This window comes from Scyliorhinus canicula, chromosome 3 (genome assembly GCF_902713615.1).
Source record: "Scyliorhinus canicula chromosome 3, sScyCan1.1, whole genome shotgun sequence".
In the NCBI taxonomy this organism is placed as follows: Eukaryota; Metazoa; Chordata; class Chondrichthyes; order Carcharhiniformes; family Scyliorhinidae; genus Scyliorhinus; species Scyliorhinus canicula.
This window is the reverse complement of record NC_052148.1, coordinates 205,201,964-205,221,802: the sequence shown is the minus strand read 5'-3', so window position 1 is coordinate 205,221,802 and position 19,839 is coordinate 205,201,964. Positions and strand designations below refer to the sequence as shown.

General features: G+C 51.5%; 1 protein-coding gene across 2 annotated transcripts in view; it reads left to right on the top strand.

The window, feature by feature from the left end:
- The window catches only part of LOC119963245 (calcium uniporter regulatory subunit MCUb, mitochondrial-like), a 243,696-nt gene that overhangs the window by 220,508 nt on the left and 3,349 nt on the right, over positions 1–19,839 (top strand). For both annotated transcript variants that reach the window (XM_038792052.1, XM_038792053.1), the window contains one exon: positions 18,373–18,489. In XM_038792052.1, coding sequence (XP_038647980.1) covers positions 18,373–18,489 — 117 coding nt within the window. The remainder of the gene's footprint in view (positions 1–18,372; positions 18,490–19,839) is intronic.

The window sequence follows — 19,839 nt, the reverse complement described above, 5'->3', positions numbered from 1 at the left end:
CTTCAGAACAGGCAACTTATCCACTCCAGGTAAGGTACACCGGAAAGGCTGGCTATCAGTGTTCAGCATCGTGACTTCCGGTGACGGCTATGGAGTGAATGGTCACACATTTGGTGGCTCCCACTCAAGGTGGGTTTGTTGGACCTTCCCCACCCATATGGGGGGCTTTTTGAGTACAAAAAGTGTGTGAGTGCCCAGGGAAGGTAATACTCCTCTGGTGAGATTGGTATGGATCAGAGGACAAGGAGTGCCACGTGAAAGAGAGCAACTGAAGCAAGACAGTTTTAATGGTGCACCACAGGTGAAAATGGCAGCGGGCAAGTGGGCAGCGTTGCCCGCCCAGTGGTCGACAGAGCAGCAGGTGGAGTTTTTTAATAATTTCCTGCCGCAGAGGAAGGAGACCTCTGAAGATCTGGCTGAAGTGCTGGAGCCGCTCATGGCGGTGATTGAGAAGGTGGGGCAGAGGTTGGAGGCTCAGGGCCTGGCGATACAGAAGGTGGAGGAGGCTGTGGGGGAGCAAGAGGAGCGGATGGCCTCACTGGCATCGAAGTTGGGGATGGTGGTGGACAGCCAGAAGAGGCTGAGAGAGAAGGTGGAGGACCTGGAGAATTGCTCCAGGTGTTGGAATGTGAGGATCGTCAGGTGCCTCAGGGCATTGAGGGAGCGGAGGCCAAGTATGTGGCAAGGATGCTGGAGCAGTTGATGGGGGAGAGGTGGATCGGGCCCACAGAGCGCTGAGGAGGCCGCAGGTCTGGGAGCCGCAGAGGGTGATGGTGGTGCGGTTGCACTGTTTCTTGGACAAGGAGAAGATTTTGAAATGGGTGAGTCAGACCAGGAGGTGCACCTGAGAAGCGAGTGATTTGCGAGTCTACCAAGATCTGGTACTGTGAAAATCGAGAAGAACCGGGTTCAACCACATAAAGGCTGCCCTCTTCAAGTAGGGAGTGAAGTTTGGGGTTTTGTACCCTGCCTGCTTGTGGGTGACTCACCAGAAACAGGAGTTTTATTTTGACCTGCATGACTTTATGAGGGACCATGGACTGTGAGGTGTGTGAGGACACTGAGCTTTGGGAGGAGCTTTGTGTTTATGGTAGAATGTTTGTGATGGATAGTTCATGGTGGGTTTCGATTGGGGAAGGATGATGGCGAGTGTGCCTTTTGTTGTCCTTTGTTTGTTGGTGGTTGGGGAGAGGGGTGGGGAGGTTAGTGACTTTGGGTGGGGGCCACCATGCTAGCTGGACGGGCTAGTTAACGGAAATGAAGTTGGGGTGTGCCGTCAGGAGGAAGGCGTGGGGGTGCAATGGGTTGGTTCTTTGTTTGACGGGTGGAGGTGGGGGTTGCTGACATGGGTGTGGCGCAGTTGGGTAGGGACAGATGGCGGCGGACATCCGAGGGCGGGCCTGGAAGTGACTCGTGACACGGGTTGGAGGCTGGCCCAAGAAGGGGCTGATCTACAGGGGAGGGGAGCAGGGAGTCCCCTTACCAGGCTGGTTACGTGGAACGTGCGATGGTTGAATGGCCCAGTTAAATGGTCGCATGTGTTAATGTATCTGAGGAGTCTGAAGGCAGACGTGGTGTTTTTACAGGAGACGCAGCTGAAGTTATAGATCAGACGAGGCTGTGGGGTAGGTGTTCCACTCGGGGCTGGATATGAAGAAGAGGGAGTGACGTTTGAGGTGGGAAGCATTGTGACCGATCCGGGGGGTAGGTATGTGGTGGTTAGTGGGTGGCTGGAGGGGATGACGATGGTCCTGGTAAACATTTATGCCCTAAATTGGCTTGATGAGGTGGGTGTTGGGGAGAATTCCGGATTTAGATAAACACGGTTGATTATGGGGTGGGGGTGGATTTTAATACGGTCCTGGACATGAGCCTGGACTGGTCGAGCCCAAAGTCGTCAAGGTGGTCAGCAGTGGTTAGGGAGCTGAGGGGGCTTGAGGAGCGGAAGAGAGGATGGTGCGTCCTGCGGAAGTTTGGGAGGCCGAGGGCGAAGGAGTTTTCGCATTTCTCCCATGTACAGCAGGTGTATTTCCGGATCAACTCTTTCGTAATGGACAAGGCACTGTTGGCGGGGGTGGCGGACTCGAGGTATTCGGCGATCGTGGTCTCTAACCAAGCGGCGCACTGGGTGGATTTACAGGTGGTTCAGGGGGAGGCCCATCGGCCGCAGTGGAGGTTGGATGTGGGGCTGTTGGCAGATGAAGGGGTGTGTGAGCGGCTGAGGGCTGCCATACGGGGCAATGTGGAGATGAATGATACGGGGGAGGAGGTCACAGCCGCCACATTGTGGGAAGCACTCAAGGTTGTAGTTAGAGGGGAGTTTATTTTGATTTGGGTGCATTGGGAGAGGGTGGGGCAGGAAGAGAAGGGAAGGCCCATCTATTGAAGAAGCAGGCAGCGGCAAGGGAGATTGGTAGAGTGAGGGATGACGGGGATAAGGTGATGATGGACCAGGAGGGGGTGAATGGAGTATTTGAGGGATTTTATAAGTGGCTTTTTGAGTCAGAGCCCCCGAGGGGGGAAGAGGGGATGAGGTGCTTCCTGGATGGTTTGGAGTTTCTCAAGGTGGATGGGGGGGGGGGGGTTCAGGGTCTGGAGGCCCTGATTGGGCTGCAGGAGGTGATGGATGGCATGGGGGCAATGTAGGCAGGAAAGGCCCTGGGTCCGGACAGGTTCCCAGTCGAGTATTTTAAACAGTTTGGGGCGGAGCTGGGGCCACTGCTGGTGAGGGTGTATAACGAGACGAGGGAGAGGGGGAAACTTCCTCCTACATTGCCAAAGGTTTCCATCTCCCTGATTCTAAAAAAGTATAAGGACGTGGAGCAGTGTGTGCCATACTGCCCAATATAGTTATTGAATATCGATATCAAGCTGTTGGCGAAGATGCTTGCATCGCGGATTGAGGACTGTGTGCCCGGGGTTGATTGGGGAGGATCAGACGGGTTTTGTGAAGGGGAGGCAACTGTCGATGAATGTGCGGAAGTTATTTAATGTGATCATGATGCCCTTGGGGATGGGGGGTGCAGGAGGATGAGGTAGTGGTGGCGATGGACACGGAGACAGCTTTTGACCAGGTGGAGTGGGCTTATCTGTTCGAGGTGCTGGGACAGTTCGGGTTCGGAAAGGGGGTTGCGGATTGGGTCTGGCTGCTGTATAAGGCGCCGGTGGCGAATGTGCGGACGAACCAAGTGCGTTTGTGCTACAACGTGGGACAAGACGGGGTGCTGCTCTCCCTGTCGCTTTTCGCCTGGGCGATAGAGCCATTGGCAATGGCTTTGAGGGAAGAGAGGGATTGTGGGGGGGGGGGGGGGGGGAGAGGAGGACTGCTGAGCGTAGGGTTTTCGTTGTATGTGGATGATCTGTTATATATTTTGGATCCGTTGGGCTGCATTGCAGGAATCATGGGGATTTTGAGGGAATTTGCCGGTTTTCGGGATATAAATTGAACATGGGAAAGAGTAAAGTATTCGCGATTAATGCTGGAGTGCAGGAAAGGAGATTGGGGAGTTGCTATTCAGGATGGTAGGGACCATTGTTATTTGTTATTTATCTGTTATTTATAATGTTCATTGTTATTTGTTATTTATCTGTTATTTATAATGTTAAGTTGGGGAGGCGGGACGGGGGGGGAGAGCAGATCGGGGATACGGGCTCCTAGGGGGGGTTCTTTACAGGCATGGACGGGGACGGGGGTGGAACTGAAGATGGCGGGGTGGGGTGTGGCAGGGCGAAAGCGCGGGCTTTCCTCTGTTTTCCCGCGCGCGGGGCAGAGGAGGGGGGAGGGGAGGAGTGCGGGGCGTGGCTAGCAATGGCGACCTTTCCCGCGCTGGAGCGGGGCCAGGGAGGAGTGGCAAGGGGGGGGAGGCCCCCCCCCCCGAGCCGGGGGGAGTCGGAGTGTGGCAGGAGCAGCCGGGTCAGCGTGAACCAGCTGACTTACGGGAGTACAATGGAGGGTACATCGCGGCTAGGAGGGGTCCTAGCCTGGGGGGGGAGGGGGGTTAGGGAGGGACACCGGGTTGCTGCTGAAAAGACCAGAACGAGAAGTGGAGGACTGGAGAGGTGGGGGGAGGGGGACATCGCCATGGGGAGCGGGTCAGAAGGGGAGGGTCGACCCGGGGCGAGCAGGGAACAGGACATGGCTAATCGGCAGGGGAGGGGGGCGGGTCGTCCCGCGACCCGGCTGATCACTTGGAACGTGAGGGGGTTGAATGGGCCGGTCAAGAGATCAAGGGTATTCTCACACCTGAAGGGACTGAAGGCTGATGTAGCAATGTTACAGGAGACCCATTTGAAGGTAGTGGACCAGGTTCGCCTGAGAAGGGGGTGGGTGGGACAGGTGTTCCACTCTGGATTGGACGCAAAGAACCGGGGGGTGGCGATTCTGGTGGGAAAGAGGGTGTCGTTCGTGGCGGAGGAGGTGGTGGCGGATAAGGAGGGTAGGTATGTGATGGTGAAGGGTAAGCTGCAGGGGGAGAAAGTGGTGATGGTCAACGTATATGCCCCGAACTGGGATGGCGCGGGTTTTATGAGGCGCCTATTGGGCCTCATTCCGGGACTGGAGGCAGGGGGCTTGATCATGGGGGGGGACTTTAACACAGTGCTGGACCCCGGGCTAGACAGATCGAGCTCAAGGACCAATAGGAGGCCGGCAGCGGCAGAAGTGCTGAGGGGGTACATGGAGCAGATGGGAGGAGTAGACCCATGGAGGTTTGGTAGGCCGAGGGCGAGGGAGTATTCCTTTTTCTCCCACGTCCATAGAGTGTACTCCAGAATCGATTTCTTTGTGTTGAGCAGGGGGCTGATCCCGAGGGTACGGGAAGCTGAGTACTCGGCCATTGCGATCTCTGATCATGCACCACATTGGGTGGATGTGGAAATGGGGGAGGCGCGGGACCAGCGCCCGCTGTGGCGGCTGGATGTGGGGCTGTTAGCGGACGACGAGGTGTGTAAAAGGGTCCGGAAGAGCATTGAGAGCTATCTGGACTTGAATGACACGGGTGAGGTGCAGGTGGGGATGGTCTGGGAGGCCCTGAAGGCAGTGATCAGGGGAGAGCTGATCTCCATAAGGGCGCACAGAGAAAGAAAGGAGAGGCAGGAGAGGGAGAGGCTGGTGGGGGAGCTATTGGAAGTGGATAGGAGATATGCGGAGGCACCAGAGGAGGGGCTGCTGGGAGAACGGCGCAGCCTGCAGGTCAAGTTCGACCTGCTGACCACCAGGAAGGCAGAGACGCAGTGGAGAAGGGCACAGGGCGCGGTTTATGAGTATGGGGAAAAGGCGAGCAGGATGCTGGCACACCAGCTTCGCAAACGAGATGCGGCTAGGGAGATTGGGGGAGTGAAGGAGAGGGGCGGGAAGGTAGTGCAGAAGGGGCAAGAAGTGAACGGGGTCTTCAGGGATTTTTACAAGGAGTTGTATCGGTCTGAGCCGCCGACGAGGAGAGGGGGAATGGAGGACTTCCTAAACAAATTGAGGTTCCCAAGGGTCCAGGAGGGGCTGGTAGAAGGGCTGGGGGCGCCAATAGGGCTAGAGGAGCTAGTCAAGGGAATAGGTCAGATGCAGGCGGGGAAGGCGCCGGGGCCAGATGGGTTCCCGGTGGAATTCTATAAGAAAAATGTGGACTTGGTGGGACCGGTACTGGTACGAGCCTTTAATGAGGCGCGAGAGGGGGGGGTTCTGCCCCCGACAATGTCGCAGGCTCTGATCTCCCTGATATTGAAGCGGGATAAAGACCCCGTGCAGTGCGGGTCCTACAGGCCTATCTCGCTTCTGAACGTGGATGCCAAGTTGCTGGCAAAGATCCTGGCAGCTAGAATAGAGGATTGTGTGCCAGGGGTAATCCATGAGGACCAGACGGGGTTCGTGAAGGGGCGGCAGCTCAACACGAACGTGCGGAGATTGCTGAATGTAATTATGATGCCGGCAGTGGAGGGGGAGGCTGAGATAGTGGTAGCGCTGGACGCGGAGAAGGCATTCGATAGGGTGGAGTGGGAGTACCTGTGGGAGACGTTGGAACGGTTTGGGTTTGGGGAAGGCTTTATTAAGTGGGTGAAGCTGCTCTACTCGGCCCCGACGGCGAGTGTAGTGACAAACGGGAGGAGGTCGGAGTATTTCGGGCTCCACCGAGGGACCAGGCAGGGATGTCCCCTATCCCCCCTACTTTTCGCACTGGCGATTGAACCGTTGGCGATGGCACTGAGGGGTTCAGGGGGGTGGAGAGGACTGACTAGGGGAGGGGAGGAACATCGAGTATCGCTGTATGCGGATGATCTACTGCTGTACGTGGCAGACCCAGAAGGGGGAATGCCGGAGATAATGGAACTATTAGCAGAGTTTGGGGACTTTTCGGGGTACAAACTAAATTTGGGCAAAAGCGAGGTTTTTGTGATACACCCGGGGGACCAGGGAGAGGGTATTGGGAGACTCCCCTTCAAGCGAGCAGGAAAGAGCTTTAGGTACTTAGGGGTGCAGGTGGCAAGGAACTGGGGGACCCTCCACAAGTTGAACTTTTCCAGGCTGGTGGAACAGATGGAGGAGGAATTTAAGAGGTGGGACATGGTACCGTTGTCGCTGGCGGGGAGGGTGCAGTCAATCAAAATGACGGTCCTCCCAAGGTTCTTGTTTTTATTTCAGTGCTTGCCCATCTTCCTCCCTAGGGCCTTCTTCAAAAAGGTGACGAGCAGCATCATGAGCTACGTGTGGGCGCATGGCACCCCAAGGGTGAGGAGGGTCTTTTTGGAGCGGAGTAGGGACAGTGGAGGGCTGGCACTACCCAATCTTTCGGGGTACTACTGGGCGGCAAATGTGTCAATGGTGCGCAAGTGGATGATGGAAGGGGAGGGGGCAGCTTGGAAACGAATGGAGAGGGCGTCCTGTGGCAACACAAGCCTGGGGGCCCTAGTAACGGCACCATGGCCGCTCCCCCCCACGAGGTACACCACGAGCCCGGTGGTGGCGGCCACCCTCAAGATATGGGGGCAGTGGAGGCGACATAGGGGGGAAATGGGAGGTCTGTTGGCGGCGCCAATAAGAGGGAACCATAGATTCATCCCGGGGAACATCGACGGGGGATTTCAGAGCTGGTACAGGGTGGGCATACGGCAGCTGAAGGACCTGTTTATAGAGGGGAGGTTTGCGAGCCTGGGAGGGCTGGAGGAGAAGTTTGAGCTCCCCCCGGGAAACATGTTCAGATATTTACAAGTGAAGGCATTTGCTAGACGGCAGGTGGAGGGGTTCCCCCTGCTCCCCAGTAAGGGGGCGAGTGATAGGGTGCTCTCGGGGGTCTGGGTCGGAGGGGGGAAGATATCAGACATCTACAAGATAATGCAGGAGGCGGAAGAAGCATCAGGGGAGGAGCTGAAAGCCAAGTGGGAAGGGGAGCTGGGAGAGCAGATAGAAGACGGGACGTGGGCGGATGCACTGGAGAAGGTCAATTCTTCCTCCTCGTGTGCGAGGCTGAGCCTCATTCAATTTAAGGTGCTGCATAGAGCTCACATGACGGGGACAAGGATGAGCCGGTTCTTTGGGGGTGAGGACAGGTGTGTCAGATGTCTGGGAAGCCCAGCGAACCATGTGCATATGTTCTGGGCATGTCCGGTGCTGGAAGGGTTCTGGAAGGGGGTGGCAAGGACGGTGTCGAAGGTGGTGGGGTCCAGGGTCAAACCAGGATGGGGGCTTGCGATCTTTGGGGTCGGGGTAGAACCGGGGGTACAGGAGGCTAGGGAGGCCGGAATACTGGCCTTTGCGTCCCTAGTGGCTCGACGAAGGATATTAATTCAATGGAAGGACGCGAGGCCTCCAAGCGTTGAAACTTGGATTAACGATATGGCTAGCTATATTCAGCTAGAAAGGATCAAATTTGCCCTGAGAGGGTCGGTACAGGGATTCTCCAGGCGGTGGCAACCTTTCCTTGACTTTTTAGATCAGAGATAGACGTTCGGGGTCGTGGCAGCAGCAACCCGGGGGGGGGGGAGGGGGGGGAGGGGGGGGAGGGGGGGAGGGGGGGAGGGGGGGGAGGGGGGGAGGGGGGGGGGAGGGGGGGAGGGGGGGGAGGGGGGGAGGGAGGGGGGGAGGGAGGGGGGGGAGGGGGGGAGGGAGGGGGGGGAGGGGGGGAGGGGGGGAGGGGGAGGGGGGAGGGGGGGGAGGGGGGGAGGGAGGGGGGGGAGGGGGGAGGGGGGGAGGGGGAGGGGGGGAGGGGGGGAGGGGGGGGGGGAGGGGGGGAGGGAGGGGGGGGAGGGGGGGAGGGAGGGGGGGGAGGGGGGGAGGGAGGGGGGGGAGGGGGGGGAGGGGGGGGCAGCAAGGGTCGTGGGGGGACATGCACGACTGTAACGCGGGCAAGTCTGCTCGCTGCTCATGTCTGAAACTGTAGGCTGCCTTGTTTGTTAAGGTTGCCTGGGGGGGGGGGGGGGGGGGGAGGACTGGTGCGCGCGAGAGGGCGGGCGAGGGAGGGACATTTGCCTAGAGGGATTGTGTTGTAAATAATTTAAAAATTAGTAGGGGTAAATGTTTGTATGGAAAAACTCTTTCAATAAAAATTATTTAAAAAAAAAAAAGGATGGTAGGGACAAGCTTTAGATTATCCAGGTGGTGCGAAGCTGGGCCTAGCTGCACAGGTTGAACTTGGCCTGATTGGTGGAGGGGATGAAGGCAGATTTTAAGAGGTGAACGTTTTGCCGTTGTCGCTGGCTGGGCGGGTGCAGACAGTGAAAATGACGGTGTTGCCTAGGTTTCTGTTCGTGTTTCAGCACTTCCCTATCTTTTTTTAAAAATAAATTTAGAGTACCCAATTATTTTTTCCAATTAAAGGGCAATTTAACGTGGCCAATTTACCTAACCTGCACATCTTTTGGGTTGTGGGGGCGAAACCCACGCAGACACGGGAGAATGTGCCCTATCTTTGACTCCAAGTCATTTTTCAGGGAAGTCAATGGGTTGATCTGGGGGTTTATGTGGGTGGGGAAGGCCCCACGGGTCCGTCGGGCTTTTTCGGAATGGAGGTGGGGGGGGGGGGGGGGGGGGGATGGATTGCCTGATTTGATAAATTATTATTGGGCTGCAAACATTATGATGGTGAGGAAATGGGCCGTGGAGGAGAGATCGGTTTGGGGTCAGGTGGAGGTGGCATCGTGTAAGGGGAACGGGCTTGAGGGCTTTGTTGTTGGCGCCTTTGCCGTTCACGCCGGCCAGGTATTCCATTAGCCTAGTACTGGTGTTGGCTTTCAGGGTGTGGGGGCAGTGTACACAGCACTTGGGATTAGAGGGTATGTCACTGTGGTTACCTATTTGTCATAACAATAGATTTGTGCTGGCGGGGCTGGATGCGAGGTTTCGGGGGTGGCTCCAGTTGGGGATTGATTACTTCAGGGACTTGTTTACCAGGAGCGAATTTACGGGGCTGGAGGAGTTGAAGGAATTCTAGGAGTTGCCCAAAGGGGAATGATTTTAGGTACCTGCAGGTTTGGGACTTTGTGAGGAGAGAGATGCCTTATTTCCTGGGGATGCCATCTCCAGTGCTGCAAGATAGGCTTCTGTCGGTGGACGAAATAGGGGAGGGGAAGGTAGTAAGGCATTGATGGAGTGGGAGGGAGCCCGGGTGGAGGATGTTAAGCACAGGTGGGAGGAGGAGATGGGAGGAGGAGATGGGGGCTGGAACATCGGATGAGACGTTGTGGAGGGTGAATCAGCGCCGGTCCTAGGGTTGCTGGCGCCCCGGGCAAGCTGAACTTTGGCGCCCTTGGGGGGGGGGGGGGGCGCGAGAGGGGGGCCGAGAGGGGGGGCAGGGGCGGGGCCGAGAGGGGGGCAGGGGCGGGGCCGAGAGGGGGACGGGGCGGGGCCGAGAGGGGGAGCGGGGGCGGGGCCGAGAGAGGGGGCGGGGCCGAGAGAGGGGGGGCGGACCCGGGGGGAGGGACCCGACCCGGGGGGGCGGGGGGGGCGGACCCGACCCGGGGGGGCGGGGGGGCGGACCCGAGGGGAGGCGGGGGGACGGACCCGAGGGGGGGGGGGGGCCGCCGTGGGGTAGGGCGGCCACCACGCATGCGCTGGTTGGCACCGGCCCAACTGCGCATGCGCGGGACCCGAGTCTCTGGCGCCCCCTAGCACATGGCGCCCCGGGCGACTGCAAGAGTTGCCGGTGCCTTGAGCCGGCCCTGGGGTGAATGCGTCTATGTCATGTGCGAGGTTAAGCCTCATCCAGTTTAAAGTGGTGCATGGGGCCCACATGACGGTGGCGAGGTTGAGCAGGATTTTTGAGGGGGTAGAGGATAGGTGTTTGCAGGGGGTTAAAAAGGGAAGGTGGGACATGGATGGGGATCAGGGGGGCTGGGATTTTTTGTTGGATTGATGTGATGTTCTTCTGATATTCTTTTTTTACATAAATGTAGAGGACCCAATTATTTTTTTCCAATTTAGCATGGCTAATCCACCGAACCTGCACATCTTTGGACTGTGGGGGTGAAACACATGCAGACATGGGGAGAATGTGCAAACTCCGCACGGACAGTGACCCAGGGCCGGGATTCAAACCCCGGTCCTCAGTGCCGTAGACAGTAACCACTGTGCCACCGTGCTGCCCCTTCTGATGTTCTTTGGTTGTTCTTTTGATGTTTTGTATATTTAGATTTTTGTTGAAAAGCCGTGAATAAGAATATTTTCTTAATCAGTTTTCAGCATCCTCTTCCTTAGTAAACACCTATGCATGAAATATTCTAGCCTTGCGCTGTAGTTCAAGTATATATTACCCCTGTTGTCCACAATTGGCCCCAAATTATCTCTTGCTCCCTTCTTACTATTTGCATGCCAGCTGAAGAATTTGAGTCCCCTTTTATATTAACTGCCATTCCATTCTCATAATTTCTCTTCGACAATCTTACTTTCCTCTTCACTTCCTTCCTTCTCAACTCATTATACTTGCCTATCATATAGCCCTCCTCATATTTCATCAGATTCTCCATCTCCCTTATCATCCAAGAAGTTTTGCTTTGCTTCCCCTATCTTTTCCTCGTGTTGGGATTTGCACCTGAAACAACTCTACCTTTGAGATTACAATTCCTCACATTACCATTTTTCCTGTCCATCTTTGGTTCCGGTTTTCCCTGGTGGCGTTCCTTCTCATCCCACTGAGTCTGACTCTTTTCCAATTTAGAAGTCCTGCTTTAGATTGTTCCTTGCTCCTCTTATTGTTAATCTAAACCTTATGACACAATGATCACTTGTTCTCCTACAGTCACTCGGTCCTCTCAGTCCATCTCATTTCCCGGCAGCTGATCCAGCAATGCCTCTGTTATGTTCTTTGTTGTAGCCGCAAAGAGAGAGAATCGTGGGATGCACAGTGGCGCAGTGGTTACCACTGGTGCCTCATGGAGCTGAGGACCCAGGTTTGATCCCGACCCCGGGTCACTAACCGTGTGGAGTTTGCACATTCTCCCCGTGTCAGCCTGGGTCTCACCCCCACAACCCAAAGATGGGCCGGGTAGGTGGATTGGCCACGCTAACTTGCCCCTTAATTGAAAAAAAGAATTGGGCACTCTTATTAAAAAAAAGAGAAAGAATCGAAGGTGGCAGAATAGTTTGTAGAACAGATTGGGAGTGGTTTATTTATAAGATGCTGCTCAAGCAGGATACAATGGTGAACTCCGCAAAATGCTCCAATGACATCATTGTGCAACATTGCTCCAGGGTCCCAGGTTCGATTCCCAGCTTGGGTCACTGTCTACACGGAGTTTGCACTTTCTCCCCGTGTCTGCGTGGGTTTCCTCCGGGTGCTCCGGTTTCCTCCCACAGTCCAAAAAATGTGCAAGTCAGGTGAATTGGCCATGCTAAATTGCCCTTAGTGACCAATAAGGTTGGGTTTAGTTGGGTGGGGTTACAGGGATAGGGTGGGGGTGTGGGCTTAGGTAGGGTGCTCTTTCCAAGGGCCGTGCAGACCCGATCCGTCGAATACCTTCCTTCTGCACTGTAATTTCTAAAAAAAAACACATGATGTTACTCTGATACATAACACCCCTCCCTCTTTACTCCTTATATTATGCTTCTTCATGTAGCATAAGCTGCTTCCTTGATGTATGCTCTGACAAAGGAAGGTTCAGACTTGGAGATAGGTTCAACACATTTATTGAACCGTTAACAATTCTCCTACTTAGAACTCTCCTGCTAATCTAACTATAGTAACTCAGTCTAACTAACCAGTCTTCTCTAAGCCATGCGGTGGGTGTGATGCTTCTGATCTGCCCCTGTCCTACTCTCTTGAGTGTCGCCTGTGGAAGGAGAAAGAGCATGTGTGCCCTGTCCTTTTATATGGGTTGCCCCCTTGTGGTAGTGTCACCTCTGGGTGCCTTGACTGCCCATTGGTCGTGTCCTGTTCTATGTGTTCATTAGCTGTATGTCTGCATGTCATGATGTCTCTGGTGCTCCCTCTAGTCTTTGTGTATTTACATTAACCCCTTGTGTATTTACAGTGACGCATATCACCACACTCCTTTTGTGTTCCCAGCATTTTATTTAATCAAATACTTCAACACAGACACAACATATGTCTTGTTTTGGCAGAACACAATGTTCAGGAATTTGGCTCTTTGGGGTTGTCTTCCTGTACACTGGTTCGTGTTACATATAACGGAACCTACTCAGGAACTGTCTCTGGTTGTGTGGATGATTCTGTCATAACAGATTCCGCAACTACAGCAGTTCTAGTCCTCCAGCCTGTCATGTCACTGTCCATACTCTCTGGTGCAAACATCTGGTACAGATTCTGTACTCTCACTAGGTGCAGACAATAATTGGTCAGCATGACGATGCCACATTCATTCATGACAGATGTTACAGTCTATGAAATCTCTCCCGTTTTGATGAGTGCAATTGCTGGAATCCATTTTTCGCCTGAGGTGTAATTTCTTGCATGAACACACTCCCCAAGGTCACCCACTCTGCTTTTGGAATGTTGGTCCCTTTTAGCCACTGATGTTGTTGCCTGACTATCTCCGAAGTTGAAGGGGGAGTCAAAAGGTTGCACTGCGTGCATAGTTTCCTTTTTAACATTAATATAGCCAGTGAGCTTTGTATTGTTGATTATGTAATGTTCCTGTGTGTCATTAGAAAGCTATAGACCCGTTTCGGTAGGGAGCCTTTATCCTTCAAAACCTTCACAGCATGCTTGAGCGATTTGTACGAATCGTTCAGCCAAGCCATTGGTAGCTGGATGGTCAGAGGCTGATTTGACAGGGCGGACGCCACACCCCCTTCAGGTTGTCCTCTAATTCGGCTGGTGTGAACTGAGTACAGTTATCGCTCACAAGTTGTTCAGACCGCCCAAATCTTGCAAGTACCTCGTCAGTCCTTTCTATGATCTGTTCCGTAGTTGTCGATTTCGTAATAGCAAACTCCGGCCACTTCAAATGTGTATCAACCATGACCAAAAACATAGATGCAAAGGTTGTACTGGACGTACATTTCTCAACGCAGTGGCATATCCCCACCTTCTCCTCTATTTGAGCTTCCAACCCAGGCCACCAAAAGTAGCTTCTCAGCAACTCTTTAACTTTACCTACACTGGGATGGACCTCGTGCACCTGTTCCATAGACACAGTGGAATGATTACTCTGATACCCCACAACATACTCTATTCTGTACCGTCAGCCCAAGATTTAAATTCAATCTTAATCTTTATTAGTAGGCTTACATTAACACTGCATTGAAGTTACTGTGAAAATCCCCTAGTCGCCACACTCCGGCGCCTGTTCGAGGACCCAGAGGGAGAATTCAGAATATCCAATTCACCTAACAGTACATCTTTCGCGACTTGTGGGAGGAAACCGGAGCACCCGGAGGAAACCCACACAGACACGGGGAGTACGTGCAGACTCCGCACAGACAGTGGCCCAAGCCGGGAATCTAACCTGGGACCCTGCCGCTGTGAAGCAACAGTGCTAATCACTGTGCTACCGGGCTACCCCAAGTTTAATGTCCTGGAAGCAAATGCTATTGGTTGCTCTTCGCCTGAAGGCATTATCTGCAAGACAACCACTTCAACCCGATAGGGTGATGCATCACAAGCAAGCTGCAGCGTCGATTTTGGGTTACAATGGACCAATAACTCTGATTCTTGTACTTTTTCTAATATTTTGGGATGCATCCTCCCAATCTTTCACCAAAGCCAAGCTTGTTTGTTACAAAGCAATGTGTGTGAAGGCTTCAAACTTGTTGGTAATTGTGGTATGAACATTCCATGGTAACCTAGAAATGACCTTAACTGAGTCACTTTCTGCAGTTGTGGAACATTATTAATCTCCAGCAGTTTCTTTGTGACGACCGTTTTGGTTGATGATGTGTCCGAGATAGTGGATGAAATAATTTTTTTAATGTACTTCTCTTTCTTGACTCTGACATTATGTAGTTGCAGCCTTGCAAGAGTAGTTTCTAGATTCTTTACATGCTCTCTATCATCCTGTAATCAAAATGTCATTCAGGTAGAATTGTACACCTGATCGGCCACTCAAGATCTGATCCATAATACAGGGTGATAGTCATTTTGAAATCCCTGCATATTTGTACTGGACCATTCTTCTTAAGACTTGGGACAATTAGGGTTGCCCAATCGCTGGCGTTAACAGGCTCAATGATTCCTATCTTCAGTAAACTCTCAAGTTCTTCTTCCACTTTAGGTTGAGTAGTATAGGGTACAGCACCTGCTGTCACACACTGTCTACCTTTATCTTGAGTTTCACTTAGATCCCAGTCATGGATCCAAGCGACTCCTCAAATACCTTTGCGTACTTTTTCAGAAGTGGTTGAAGATTGTTTATAGAATCAACAGGTTGATTCATGACAGCCCAGTTTAGCTTAATCTTCCTCAACCAAGATCTCCCCCAACCAATGCTGGAACGTTTCCTTGAACAATGTGAAGAGGCAATTCCACTTTCTGCTTGTTAACTTCCACAGTCACCTTGAAGGGAAGCCCTTCAGTGGCACAGCCCCTTCGGCAAATGTCCTCAAGATCACATCAGATGGTTGCAATGGCAGATACTTCCATTTCTGACGCTATATACATTCAGGTATAAGTGACACTGCAGCACCCACATCCACTTCCATCTTTATTATGTGCCCATTTAATTTTGGATAGACTCAAAATTGTTACTGATCTCCTTGCATTGCTGGAAGGTTGAGCTTAAATTCCGTAAGCTGGCTTAACACTTTGGTACTTGGTGAGTCTTCAGTTGGATCAATTAACAGATAAACTCGCCCTGTAGACTTTAAGGTATTTTTCTCGGTACACTTCTTTTGTGCTGATGAAGGTTGGCATAACCAACATATTTTGGCAATGTGACCAACTGTACCACAATTTGTGCATTTATTCTCCTTACTCCATCAATCTCCAGCCATATGCCCCACTTGGTTGCAGTGATGACATGGTATGTTCTTGGTGGACCTGCGTCTCACAGACTCCATCTTATGACTTTAGCTCAAACTCCAACCGGTGAAGTTTCTCTCTTAGAAAGTTCCATAGACGTTGCGATTTCCATAGATGATTTTAGGGATAATGCACCTTCAGTCAACAATTTCCTTTGGATGGCTTCATTCCTGAGGCCGCAAACTAATGAGTAATCAGTCGTGCACTGTATCATCCAAAATCTGGCCAAATTCTCAGTACTTTGCCAGCTTTCACAATGATGGAACAAGTTGTGAAATGTTTTCCCTTCCTCCTGTGCACGACAGTGAAAGCGGAATCTTTCAGCTATAAATAGTGGACGGGGAGAGAAATGTTCTTGCAAGGCAGTCATCATATGACTTGTCTCCAGGTTTAGCTGGGTGTTCTAAATTCTGCAATAACAGGAATGTTTCCCCCAACTAAGCTGAGAAAGGTCACAGTATGCAGGTCTGCTGGTGTCTGATTGGCTTTAAGGAATGACTGGAAACTTTCCTCATAAGAGTTCCACATCTCGTCCTCCTCATCAAAAGTGTCTATGGTGACTTTTCTCCCTGCCATTTTGGAATTGCTGCTCCGTGCTACTCAGCCTGCAGCCTGTCTTTCCTTCTGTTTATTTCTTCTCTGTTAAAAGCAGACAACCCGTAGTGCACAAGCAGACTTGTGCCTTGCTATCGATTCCCTGGCATAGATTGCAGAGTCGCAGCCCCATAGGTTCATGTTCCCATGGCCCATTTCAGTACCTCATACGCAGTCTCTGCAGCTCTACCACCTACAACGGTAAGTGGACTGAAAACTTCAATCCTCTGTTTGATGTAAATCCCCGGTAGTTTGCAATTGTCCGATAGGGTCTTTTTAAAAAAACCTTCACTTGCACCAATGGCTGTTGTGATCGACTGGATGATTCGCCGATGCCCCCTCTACAAACTGCACGGTGTCTTGAGAGTTATTTATTTACTTGAGCGTTACCTTTACTTGTCACACCTTGGTAGCCGATGATATTTCTCCCAACCTCACTCCCGATGGTCTATGTGCCTGGATCTCCGTCGATGATTCCTTCTTCTAGGTCTCAAAATTGTAGTCCAAAGTTGTTTTTCTCCCTTTTTTTTAATGTCCCCGATCTCGTCGGCAGTTTCTCTTTTGTTATATTCTTTGTTGTAGCCGCAAAGAGAGAGAATCAGGTGGCACACGTCAAGCTCATATAGCATAGGGCAAGAGGTTATTTAGAAGATGTTGCTCAAACTGGGTACAGCGGTGAACTCAACAAAAGATCATGAAACGCTCTGATGGCATCATTGTGTAACACTTGACATTACACCAGCCAATGGTGTTAGTCTGATACAGAACAGCCTCCTTTCTGGCGGGGCCGAAACCGACCAGCACAGAAAGTTTCCCCTGAGCACATTTCAGAAATTATTCCACCTCCTTACCCTTTCTCTAACATTAATTACACGGTAGCACAGGGGGCAGCACGGGAGCACAGTGGTTAGCACTACGGCCTCACAGCGCCAGGGTCCCAGGTACGATTCCCGGCTTGGGTCACTGTCTGTGCGGAGTCTGCACGTTCTCCCCGTGTCTGTGAGGGTTTCCTCCAGGTGCCTCCGGTTTCCTCCCACAAGTCCCGAAAGACAAGCTATTAGGTAATTTGGACATTCTGAATTCTCCCTCAGTGTACCCGAACAGGCGCCGGAATATGCCGCCTAGGGGATTTTCACAGTAACTTTATGTAATATAAGCCTACTTGTGACCATAAAGATTATTTAAAAATATTGATTGGCATTAAGTCGCCCAATATCACTACTCTATAGGTCTTGCAGATCCCTGTGATTTATCTGCAGATTTGATCCTCCATCTCACTCTCTCTATTTGGAGACTTATGAAATGCTGCTAGTAGTGTGATCATTCTCCTCTTCCTTCACAACCTAACCAGATGGGTTCTGTCCTCGCCTTCCTCGAGGAAATCCTCTCTTTCCAGCACCATGTCTTTCCTAATCATTACTGCAACACCACCTCCCCTTTTCCTTCCCTATCTTTTATGACTACTTGGTATCTGTGAATATTTAGTGCACAGTCCTCACCATTTTCAAGCCACTACATCATATTCTCACTCTTTCACAACTCTGTGTTTACATACATGCATTCTAAACCTGTCTTTGTATTCCTCTCGTAATCCTTCATAACCTGCCTGTGTCTAATACGATACAAATTCCTTCTCTGGTATTATCCAACCCTCTTACTCCTTTGTGCATCTTCATCCTCTTTTCCGCTTCCATATGTTTGTGCCCATCGCCCTGCCAAATTAGTTTAAATCAGGCTTGTCCAACCCGTGGCCCGCAGGCCAGATTGTGGTTTGTGAAGCTCCTCCTCCATTTGGCCCCTCGAGCAATTATTCAAAATGGCCGGTAAGACATTCAAGCAAGAATTTTGCAAATTATACCTCCAGTGAGGTACGAGATTTTTTTCAGCTTGGAGAAGTAACTTCTATTTCTCCAATCCAAATCCTGGCCTATGGCTAAGTGCAAGATCAAAGGTTTAAAAGAAAGGATTATTTGCTTCAAGTAAGAGGAGTGGTTGGATTAAGACCTCAAAACACAAGGGCTAAACGACTGAGTGAGGTGGATGAGCTGAATGATTCTTTTCTTCTATCTAGATTCTTCTCCAACTTCCTTAATAAATACACATTATGTTTAGTGACTGGGATATCATGGCATGTAAGCATGGCTCCCTACAGCGAACATTGAATCATCCCAAAATGTGCAGCAAACCTTGTCTACCAGTGCAAATAACATTGGTCTTGGATTTGTCACTCAGTTGGGATTTGTGGCATGTGAAAGAAGTGTTTTGGTGTGATATTGGAGTGTAAGTGATCATGGCTCTGCTCTGTCAGTAAACAGACATGAATGGTCAATGTTATTTGGCATTGTCACCAGTTTACTTAAATTGCATCTCTTTCCTTTAGGATTGTGTTTATCCTGATGTAAAAGACAGACAGTTCCTTCATTACTTCCATCGAGGCGCCAAACGAAACAGGTTTGACATCGAGAAATACAACAAGATCAAGGAGGAGTTGGCTGAGGTTAGATGGCAGCTAGTTCAAAAAAACAAATATTGTGCATGAGTCGTTTGATTAATAAGTCCTGCTCCTCATTCAAGATGGGGTCGCGGCATGGTGACTCTCTGCGAGCTCTCCCAAATCCAAGTTTTGGCCGTCCCACTTTCTGCTACTGTTCCCTTGGGCTCTGCCAGTGGGCCAACAATCACCACTGCTCCTTGCATTTCTCTCCAGAATATCTGTTCACTTGTAAAGGTTGCATTCACCTCATAATTCTGGCTAAAACCTGAATCATTGGTGTTACCCTTTGCTGAAGCCTTTTTGCCTAGCTAATACTTTCTAATCGCATTAGTGGTGTGTGTTTATCACTAAATTATCCCTTGGCCCTGTAGTTTTCCAATACCTTCTCCTCCTCTGAGAACTTCACCTCATTTTACCCCTTTTGAACTTGCTTTAACAATCACATTCTCTGCGGCCTACCCCAAGTTGCATTTTCCCTCAGCCTCGGTCATTTCATCTCCAGCACAGCTCAGCATTTCTTTCTCCCCTGATTTCACTGCACCCTTATCCTCCCTGAACATCCGTCTCCCTATCCATACTTACCCTTGGCGCTGCTTTTGACAGAGATAACCATGTTATCTTCTTGGCCACCACTCCACTGTCAGCTCAGTGGGGACTGTCCTTGCTTACTTCCACTCTTACCTAGCCAGTCGCAGCCACAGCATCTTAAGCAATGGTTTATTTTCTCCACTGCACACATACCTCTTGGAGTCCCAAGGACCTTTCTTTGGCCATCATCCCTTCCTCATCCACACAACATCCACTGAGGAAATGCGGTCAACATCAAACACACCTATACCGATTTGATGTTGTCAGACTGCTTGTCCGTTAGCCAGTCTTGAATGAATTTCAGTTACCTCCAGTTAAACATGGTCTTCGGGTACAAACTATGTGCCCTTCCCACCAATTCCAGCTCCATTGCAACTCAGTCTCGGGCTGGACAAGATTGTTCACAACCTCTCTATTCTATTCGATCCCGAGCTGAATCTCTGACCCCATATTGCCTTTGTCACAAAAACTGGTGTAATATTGCCCATCTTCACCTTGCTGCTGCCAAAAACTCTCATCCGTACTTTTCTCACCTTTGTGTTCAACTATTTTGATGCTTATCTGGCCAGTCTCCCATCCTCCACCACGTATTTTATATATTGCTGCTCACTCAGGGGGCTGGATTCTCCAATTCTGGAGCTATGTCCCCACACCGGCATGGGAACGGTGGCGTTTAAAGCCAGGAAAACTGGTGCAAAACGGGCACCGATGCCCGTTTTGCTGGAGGCCACCAGGATGGCAGCATAAAGCACCCGGCTCTAGCTG